General features: G+C 43.3%; 2 protein-coding genes across 2 annotated transcripts in view; one reads left to right on the top strand and one right to left on the bottom strand.

Moving 5' to 3' along the window:
* Positions 1-1,708: 1,708 nt before the first annotated feature.
* Positions 1,709-3,642, top strand: smdt1a (single-pass membrane protein with aspartate-rich tail 1a). The gene is made up of 3 exons (XM_016529826.1): positions 1,709-1,871; positions 3,154-3,297; positions 3,369-3,642. Exons 1-2 carry the CDS (start codon positions 1,740-1,742, stop codon positions 3,289-3,291), a joined length of 270 nt encoding a protein of 89 aa, XP_016385312.1. The 5' UTR covers positions 1,709-1,739; the 3' UTR covers positions 3,292-3,297; positions 3,369-3,642.
* A 2,122-nt stretch (positions 3,643-5,764) lies between these two features.
* LOC107721687 (TRIO and F-actin-binding protein-like) overlaps positions 5,765-10,290 on the bottom strand; it is a gene marked incomplete at its 5' end in the record, with an annotated part of 8,750 nt that continues 4,224 nt past the window's right edge. The window contains 5 exons of the mRNA XM_016529827.1: positions 5,765-6,346; positions 7,777-7,863; positions 8,368-8,478; positions 8,893-9,040; positions 9,079-9,184. Coding sequence (XP_016385313.1) covers positions 6,179-6,346; positions 7,777-7,863; positions 8,368-8,478; positions 8,893-9,040; positions 9,079-9,184 — 620 coding nt within the window. The remainder of the gene's footprint in view (positions 6,347-7,776; positions 7,864-8,367; positions 8,479-8,892; positions 9,041-9,078; positions 9,185-10,290) is intronic.

Below are 10,290 nucleotides of genomic sequence, written 5' to 3'. Positions count from 1 at the left end.
TCAATCAATCAGTTAATCAATGACATATTCAGAGATCAGCTCATATAATAACACTCACTCACAACGCGATTATTGAGCACAGCCAGCGATCAGACACGCGGATATGAATGGAAATATGAAAGATGTGTATGTGTGTGTGTGTGTGTGTGTGTCAGTAATAAACACCTCATCTGTCAGTCAGTGTGAAACAGTATTACAGTAATATCTGTGTTTATTATCACTCATATCGTGTGTATTAGAGCAGCGATCAAACCAATAAGCATAACCAATAATAACTAGCACGTTCTGTGGATCATACGCGCTGTTTGTCATCTGTCTCTGCTCTGTAGTTCAGAGCTCATTAATGATGCATTAATCTCTAATGTGGAGCAGGAGTGATGATGATGATGATGTGTTCTGCGCATGCTCAGTTCAGTTCGATTCATTTATCAACAGACTGAGTGAATCAGTGCATTTCATTTCTCAGACTGATCTGATCACAGAACAAAGACTTTATAACTGACTGGATAAGAGAGAGAATCATTATCAGGACGCCTCCTCTTACCTCTTCACGCTTTAAATCATAGACACAAACGATAGTGAAGCAATAAAAATCAATATGAGTTAAAAAAATCAATAGAACAATCAATATGGTCTCAAGCAGCTGAATATTAAAGCATTAGTTCACCCAGAAATGAGCATTTGCTGAAGATGTGGATGAGTTTGTCTCTTCATCAGGTTTGTAGAAATGTTTCATCACATCAGTGTCTCAGCAGTGGATGCTCTGCAGTGAATGGGTGCCGTCAGAAGCCTCATCTAAAAGTGTTCTGGTGTGAATCAGGAGAGAAATCTGCACAGATCAAGCAGCGTAAAGTTGGTGCAATCCGGGATGCACCAGCACCCACCTGTGTGAAGGAGCTGAGAGCTTTTCTGGGTTTGGTCAACTACTGAAGTGTATAAAGTGCTATACAAATAAAGGTGACTTGACTTACCTTTGGGGTCTTTGCTATATTCCAATATCATTATGCCTGAGTTACAGATTAAGAGGAGTTGTTTTAGATGTACTTACGGTTTGCTGCTGTGTTTAATAAAGTATGTTGTTAAAATAACATTCTATTCTGTAAATGCATTGTCTGCTGGTTTATTTAGCTATTTTTCAGTACACCACATTAAGTTTGCCACTTAGTACCGTGAGACTATGAATGTGAAAGTGCAAATGAACACCTGACCACTCGTGTGGGTTTGCTAATGTTAAAACCACAGAAGGGTAAAAACATGCCAGGCAGACATTAATATGATGAGCAACACAGCTACAACAAATAAAACTGATAATGTGTGTGTTAGATTTATAGTGTGCGAATAATCAAGCACGGATAATAATCAGCCGTATTGGTGGCACTGAGGGACCCCCAAATAATAAATAGGGCCCCATAAAGGCTTGAGCCGGCCCTGAACTATCCAGTGAAAGCCAGTGCTGTTCGGTTCCTGAAGGAGACGGAATGATGAACTAACCTGAGCTCTGAGTGAGCAGAAGATGTTCCTGTGCTGCTGTGTGGTTATAGAGCTCTGCTGACACCACATGTGGAGCAAACCAGACACTGAGCTGCTATATATAGTGTGAACACACACACACACACTCACACACACACACACACACATCAGCCACACACACTCATCAGCCACACACACTCACACATCAGCCACACACACAGACACACACACACACACACCTCCCCTCGTCTGTCAGTCCGCTGGTGATCATGGCGGCGGTGTGGTTGTTTCGCCGGTTCGTGTCTCTGTCGGTTCCGCGGCTCGTCGGGACTCAGCAGCAGCACCAGCACCGGACCGTAGTGAGCACCACCTCCGGAGCCATTCTGCCCAAACCCAAGAAAGTGCGTGAGTAAATAAATCAGTCAATCAGTTAATCAATGACATATTCAGAGATCAGCTCATATAATAACACTCACTCACAACGCGATTATTGATCACAGCCAGCGATCAGACACGCGGATATGAATGGAAATATGAAAGATGTGTATGTGTGTGTGTGTGTGTGTGTGTCAGTAATAAACACCTCATCTGTCAGTCAGTGTGAAATAGTATTACAGTAATATCTGTGTTTATTATCACTCATATCGTGTGTATTAGAGCAGCGATCAAACCAATAAGCATAACCAATAATAACTAGCACGTTCTGTGGATCATACGCGCTGTTTGTCATCTGTCTCTGCTCTGTAGTTCAGAGCTCATTAATGATGCATTAATCTCTAATGTGGAGCAGGAGTGATGATGATGATGATGTGTTCTGCGCATGCTCAGTTCAGTTCGATTCATTTATCAACAGACTGAGTGAATCAGTGCATTTCATTTCTCAGACTGATCTGATCACAGAACAAAGACTTTATAACTGACTGGATAAGAGAGAGAATCATTATCAGGACGCCTCCTCTTACCTCTTCACGCTTTAAATCATAGACACAAACGATAGTGAAGCAATAAAAATCAATATGAGTTAAAAAAATCAATAGAACAATCAATATGGTCTCAAGCAGCTGAATATTAAAGCATTAGTTCACCCAGAAATGAGCATTTGCTGAAGATGTGGATGAGTTTGTCTCTTCATCAGGTTTGTAGAAATGTTTCATCACATCAGTGTCTCAGCAGTGGATGCTCTGCAGTGAATGGGTGCCGTCAGAAGCCTCATCTAAAAGTGTTCTGGTGTGAATCAGGAGAGAAATCTGCACAGATCAAGCAGCGTTTAAACAGCTCTAAACTAATATGTGGCTGGATTTTGATGTGAGAGACAACAGCAGATGGACTTTTTCACTGCAGGAAGAGTTATTATGGATTATGGACTCTATGGTATTTTAGTTAAAACGTCTTGATGCTGGATTTGTTTCAGCTTTTGTCTTCTCCAGATGTTAACTGATGGACTGGAGTGCTGTGGATTACTTGTGGATTATTGTGATGTTTTTATCAGCTGTTTGGACTCTCATTCTGACGGCACCCATTCACTGCAGAGCATCCATTGCTGAGACACTGATGCAATGCTACATTTCTACAAATCTGATGAAGAAACAAACTCATCCTAATGAGTCTGAGCACATCTTCAGACTCTACTTGTAACACTCCTTGACTAGTTGAGTCCTGGTAACCCGCTGGTGTTGTCCTCAGACGGCGTTCGGTCTGGTGAGGATCCTGATGGTCGTGGCTCCGTTCCTGTACGTCGGGACCCTGATCAGTAAGAACTTCGCAGCTCTGCTGGAGGAACATGATATATTCGTGCCTGAGGATGATGATGATGACGACTGATCACAGGTCAGCGGTGTAACCTGCGTGTGTGTGTCTGTGTGTGTGTCAGACTCTCACACTGGTGTTTGTTTCCACAGATGCTGCTGATTCACTCCATGAACTCAAGCGCTGTGTGCTTCACAGGAATCAGTTCTCTTCGTCTGTTCATTACTGTGCATTTATGAAGATTCATGAGCAGTTGAATTCTTGATTCTGATTGGCTGACCCGAGTGTTGATCACTGATCTATAATAAAGAACATAAACCCTACCATTCAAGAGCTCGAGGTCACTGTGATTCTTCTACTTTAATTCTTAAAATCAACTCTTCTATTCATCAGGGATGCATTAAATTGATCTAAAGTGACAGTAAAGACATTTATAATGTTATAAAAGATTTCTATTTCAAATAAATGTTCTTTTGAACTTTCTATTCATCTGTGAATCCTGAAAAATAATGCATCACAGTTTCCACAGAAATATTGAACGGTTTTCAACATTGATAATAATCAGAAATGTTTCTTGAGCAGTAAATCAGCATATTAGAATGATTTCTGAAGATCATGTGACACTGAAGACAGGAGCAGAAGATACTCTCAGAAACACTACAGAAGTCTCACAGACTGCAGATTTTGAGCAGCTGTGTATATGATATACATTAGATATTACACATTTGATGATGCCATGACTGCTGTCGGTTATGTTTTGAATGCTGAACACTTTTTGAGAGAATAAATTATAATTTATCTAAAGAATCATAAATTACTCAAATATGTGAAGCAAGTTAATTACAGCCGAACATCAACACAGAGCTGAGAAGCAAAAAATATAAGTGTATATTCATATAATCCACTGATCGTGTGATTGAGGAGCGGACGATCATCAGCCGATATAACGATGATATCAATGACACACAGAGACCGGAGAGTTTCAGCATCAGAGTTTATTTACAGTCCAGAACACACGCTTGCGGAGGTCAGATCACACGTGTAGCAGGAACACGCTCACGGCGGTCAGATCACACGTGTAGCAGGAACACGCTCACAGAGGTCAGATCACGCATGTAGCAGGAACACGCTCGCGGAGGTCAGATCACGCGTGTAGCAGGAACACGCTCGCAGAGGTCAGATCACGCATGTAGCAGGAACACGCTCGCGAAGGTCAGATTATGCGTGTAGCTGAAACACACTCGTGTAGGTCAGATCACACGTGTAGCAGGAACACGCTCGCGAAGGTCAGATTATGCGTGTAGCTGAAACACGCTCGTGTAGGTCAGATCATGCGTGTAGCAGGAACACGCTCGTGTAGGTCAGATCACGCGTGTAGCAGGAACACGCTCGCAGAGGTCAGATCACGCATGTAGCAGGAACACGCTCGCGAAGGTCAGATTATGCGTGTAGCTGAAACACACTCGTGTAGGTCAGATCACACGTGTAGCAGGAACACGCTCGCGAAGGTCAGATTATGCGTGTAGCTGAAACACGCTCGTGTAGGTCAGATCATGCGTGTAGCAGGAACACGCTCGTGTAGGTCAGATCACGCGTGTAGCAGGAACACGCTCACGAAGGTCAGATCACGCGTGTAGCATGAACGCGTGTAGCAGGAACATGCTCGCGGAGGTCAGATCACGTGTGTAGCAGGAACATGCTCGCTGAGGTCAGATCACGCGTGTAGTAGGAACACGCTCGCGGAGGTCATATCACGCGTGTAGCAGAAACACGCTCGCGAAGGTCAAATCACGCGTGTAGCAGGAACACTCTCATGGCGGTCAGATCACGCGTGTAGCAGGAACACGCTCACGGTGGTCAGATCATGCGTGTAGCAGAAACACGCTCACGCTCTTTTCTCCTTACAGTTTGTGAGTGATATGAAGAAGATATGATTGAGATTGAAGATTAAAAACACTAAACATGTTAGATCAATGATTGTAAATCAGGGGTCCAGGGCCCACTGAAGGTCTCAAGATGACTTAACACAGAACAAACATTCAGATCAGATAAAAGAACCAAAAATTAAGGTATTTCTTATTTTAATGCATTTTTTTGTCCATGAAAAATAGGATTCTCAGTTTCGTAAAACCGGGATATTTGAAAGAAGTTTGATTGCTAGAACAGGAAAAGTCATGGAAATTAATATCTAAAAAAAACCTATGACGACTTTGAATATTGTTGTGGACAGTGGGTGGACTTGAGTCAAAAACATCTGATTTAGACTTAGTTTAGTGTCACTAGCAATATAAATACACTCAGATTATCTTAAACACATTTAACATGAACAGTCTTTAACACTAGTTAGTCAATCACTGCCACATCAACTCACCTCTGCTGGTTATTAACACAACTGACCCGTTCTGGTTTCGCTTCAATGGCAATCAACACTCAATTTACCACAACTCTGAACTTTTCACTTCTGATTCTTCATATGATTTCAGCTTTGTGAAGACAAAACATTGTAATAAGATTTAAAGGACAATCACTCACACTTCACAGAGACCAAATAACCCAAGTTTTATTAGTCATAGTGCTATATGTTTACATATGCGTTAAACTCTAAAATTAAATATGACAACATCTTTAAAAAAAAAACATTGGCTCATTAAAGCAAAGCTCTTTTTGTTTTTGTGGCACAAAGGACACACACACACACTGGTACTGGAGGCACATAATCAGATATTAGTTTGGCAGATAAACGCACTGAGACTCTGATTGTTCACATACGTATGTGTGTGTGTCCAGTTCTTCCACACTGCGCAGTGAGACATTCCAGTTTTGTTTCCAGGAGTCGAACACACACATACAGACATGAGAAAGTGCAGAAGCGTTTGTTCCAGTGTCCTGCAGCTGATTGGCCGGTCGAAATCCCTGCAGCTGATTGGGCTGAACTGAAGGCACGTGACTGAGGCTCCTCCCCTCAGGAGGTGTGTGCATGTGTGTTGTCGGTCTGCTGTCCCTCGTGCAGCGCGCTCAGTGCCAGTCTCAGGTGTTCTCTCAGCGCCTCGGCCTCGCGCTCGCTGCGCCTCTTCATCACGCTCAGCTCCTCACACACCTCACGGTAGCGCTCGCACACGCTGCTCTTCTCCTGACACACACGCGAAACACACACGTTACACACACAGGAAACACGCATTATACACAAACACAAACACGCGTTACACACGGGAAACACACACGTTATGGGAAACACATGTTACACAGGGACACACACACACACACACACACGGGAAACACACATGTTACACAGGGACACACGTTACACAGGGACACACACAAGTTACACACACAGGAAACACGCATTATACACAGACACAAACACGCGTTACACATGGGAAACACACACGTTACACACGGACAAAAACACGTTACACATGGGAAATATACATGTACACACAAGTTTTTTTTGTTAGTTTTTTTTTACAGTATGGCGGCGCGTGCACACGCTGCGGCTTCCCTCTCTCCCGTCAGAACGGTGTTTTCGTGAGCAAACACTGCTCACCCCTGGTGGAGTTTATGATTATTAAGCGCCGGTCGTTCTATCTACCGAGGGAATATACAGCCATACTGCTCGTTGCTGTATACATCCCTCCCAGCTCCAACAACAGCAACAGGAGCGAGGCACTAAATGAACTGTACCAGCACATCAGTGAGCAGCAGACAGCCCACCCTGATGCTTTTCTCATCTTAGCTGGGGATTTCAACCACGCAGACTTAAAGAGTGTGTTCCCAAAAATACACCAACACATAGACTTTCCAACACGGGGAAACAACAAGTACCAAACACTGTTACTTACCTGCATTTTCTTCCAGTGGCGTTGCTAGTGGGGAGGAAAGGGTGACAGAGTGCATAGGGCCCAGAGGTCTGGGGGGGCGATACTGGCTATCGGGAACACCTGGACATTCCATTCAAGTGGGCCGATCGCCGAAATGAAGGAGACCTCACTGATATTAGGCGCTGTTTTTAAATTACAGCGCATGCGAAGCCGCATAAAGTTAATACTCTAAAAGCACGAAGCAGCGCTACCCGATGCATCCGCCAGCCACGCGTCAAAGCAGAGCGGGATCAGTCTCCCGCACAGTGCTGACAAACGTGCGCCGTGCTTCTGCTACGATTTATAAGTGATAAATATATTTGCACTGTTGTTTACTTCACTGATTTGCACTCTTATTTGCCATGTGCCTTGTGCTGCTTTATGTATTTTTTTATATGTTTTTTTTACATTTTACCTTATTTGTATATTTGTATAGTTGTATTTTATATTTAATCTGTATCTATCTGTATTTATGTTCGACTGTTAGTGTTATCTGTATGCACCAAGGGTCTGAGAGTAACGCAATTTCAATTCTCTGTGTGTATGTGCTGTACATGTGGAAGAATTGACAATAAAGCAGACTTGACTTGACTTCATTACAAACAGGAAACAACTACACACATAATATATATGAACACAAACACGCACTACACACAAACACACACAAGCATTACACACACACACACAAACACAGGTGTGTTACCGTGGTGAGGAAGTGCAGCTGGTTGCGGAGGCTGTTGAGCTGTTTGTGTAAGTACTGCAGTTCATTCTCTCGCACACGCAGCAGCACCTGCCACACACACATGACAAAACACAGCAGAGGTTTGATTTCAAGCAGAAACACTTCAAACATTATTTAAAGTAGGGCTGGGCGATACGGCCAACAAAAATTATCACCATTTTCCATATCGGTCGATATCGATAATTATCACAAATGTCAAATCTTTATTTCTTTCAAATTTAACGGCAGATTTTTGCTCCTGAATGAAAGTTGTAAAAACCAGGCAGTTAATTGTGGTTTTAAATGACTTTCCACACTTTCCAAACAAGTGAACGATTGAGGTAAAATACTGAGGTAGAATCTGCTGAAGTGAAGTACATGTACAAGTAGTGTTCTTTTATTAATTTGTAGCGCTTGTTTTTTGACATTCCTTGACAAATAGGGCTAGTTATTACAAATCGATCTGATTCTGAATCACTAGCTCTTGGTTAGTTTGTGGTTATATCATGTGCATTGCATGTGACAGAAACTCATTCCCATGTTACAGTGGGTGATATGCAGTCACTGTGTCACCTGTGTCTCACACCACGACCTCTCAGTGCTGTCAGTCAGTCCGTCTGACCCTTGACCTGTGACCAGAGACCGAATGACCTTCACCTCCTCCGACAGACGCGCCTGCAGATCCTACACACACACACACATAAAATTAATGCTGCACGTTCACACACAACGAACCCATTCAGCCTCAGACTGCAAAACAAGGTAACGGCAAGATTAAAACACCAATAATATCCAGAATAAATAGATTCTGTGCATATGCAGGACTTTTAATTATAAGCAAGCCTGAAATACACCGGGACTCTTATTTTGAAGTGTCTGTGCTTCACTACACACAGCTGCTCCAAATGAAAGATCTCTTTCCACATGTGAGAATATTAATGTGCAGTATTCATTGATTGCCTGTAGAATGTGTGTTTTTCATATTTGTTTAATGATATAATAGACTTTTAAAGCGTAATAATGACGTAACGGCATTCTGTCACGCCTTCTGTTTGATTTTAGCTGTGCTCAAACTGAAGTTCTTGCGGTGTGTCTGACCTGGTTGTCTCTCTTCAGCTGCTCCATCTGTGTGTCTTTCTGGCTCATCAGTCGGTCCGTGTCCAGGCTGTGCTGCTGCGCTCGGTTCAGCTCCACACACTTCTGAGAGTATCGCTCCGACAGAGATGCCAGCTCACGCCGCAGAGTGTGTGTGTGTGTGTGTGTGTGTGTGTGTGTGTGTGTACTCACTGTTGCGGTTTGTCGAGCGTGTGAGAATCCTTCCCATGAGCATCTCTGAGTTGTGTGGTTTTCTCCAGCTCTTCTCTGTGTGCTTTCTGTAACGCCTCCATCACTGACAACACAAACACACTCCATTACACACGTTATAACATTTTCAAAATAGAAATACGAGATGAAATGATACGTTTAATTATGAAATTAAAACCGCCAGTAGCCATCTTAATGAGTGAGTCACAGAAGCGTTCATTCAAATGATTCGTTCAAAACAGCTGATTCGTTCTGGAACTAGGTAAGAATGAGTCACTGAGTCACTCCAGCGGTTGGTTCAGTGAAAGTGTTCAGTGTGTTGCTCGAGACGCTGCGGCTGAACTGAACTGCTGGAAATACTGCTTAATATTGTACATTATAAATATAACCTTTGCCAACATATCTTCAATTCTGGGTGCCAGAGAAACATCGCTACTCGATAAAAGGGATTTTTGACATTAAAGCACTATGATTTGAGAGGCAAATGTCAGCGAATTGACATGAGACGAATCACTAATGGTTATTTTAATTTAGTGTCAGACTTAAGCCAAGTTTGAGAACAAATAAAGACGCTTGCTGTTTTCCACATTACTCTCTCTCTCTAGATATTTAGCTAATGTGTTCATACTTTACTTTTTTGAAGTGGCGACACCCTGGCCTTGTAAATACTGAATACAGCAAATCTCCTTTATGAATGCAGTCAGTGTGGAAGTGTTTCTGATCTGGGCAGATTCTCTCGCTCTCTGTATTAGATATACATAGTCATGTTTTAATTTAGTCGGGCAAGTGTTTAGGTGTGTGACAGGAGCGGGAGTCATGTGAGTGGAGCAGAGTCACGTGACTGGAGCAGGAGTCATGAAAGAGTCATGTGACTGGAGCGGGAGTCATGAGAGAGTCATGTGACTGGAGCGGGAGTCATGTGAGTGGAGCGGAGTCACGTGACTGGAGCGGGAGTCATGCGAGAGTCATTTGACTGGAGCGGGAGTCATGAGAGAGTCATGTGACTGGAGCGGGAGTCATGTGAGTGGAGCGGAGTCACGTGACTGGAGCGGGAGTCATTTGACTGGAGCGGGAGTCATGTGAGTGGAGCGGAGTCACGCGACTGGAGCGGGAGTCATGAGAGAGTCATGTGACTGGAGCGGGAGTCATGTGACTGGAGCGGAAGTCATGTGAGTAGAGCGGAGACGCGCG

This window comes from Sinocyclocheilus rhinocerous, unplaced genomic scaffold (genome assembly GCF_001515625.1).
Source record: "Sinocyclocheilus rhinocerous isolate Xijiao unplaced genomic scaffold, SAMN03320098_v1.1 scaffold274, whole genome shotgun sequence".
Taxonomy (NCBI): domain Eukaryota; kingdom Metazoa; phylum Chordata; class Actinopteri; order Cypriniformes; family Cyprinidae; genus Sinocyclocheilus; species Sinocyclocheilus rhinocerous.
Note: the sequence above shows the minus strand (reverse complement) of the source record. Positions and strands in the feature narration are given on the sequence as shown.

Coding starts and splice junctions, on each gene's coding strand:
- smdt1a (XM_016529826.1), top strand. CDS start 1,740: ATGGCGGCGGTGTGGTTGTTTCGCCGGTTCGTGTCTCTGTCGGTTCCG. Junction 1,872..3,153: donor TTCTGCCCAAACCCAAGAAA/GTGCGTGAGTAA, acceptor TGTTGTCCTCAG/ACGGCGTTCGGTCTGGTGAG.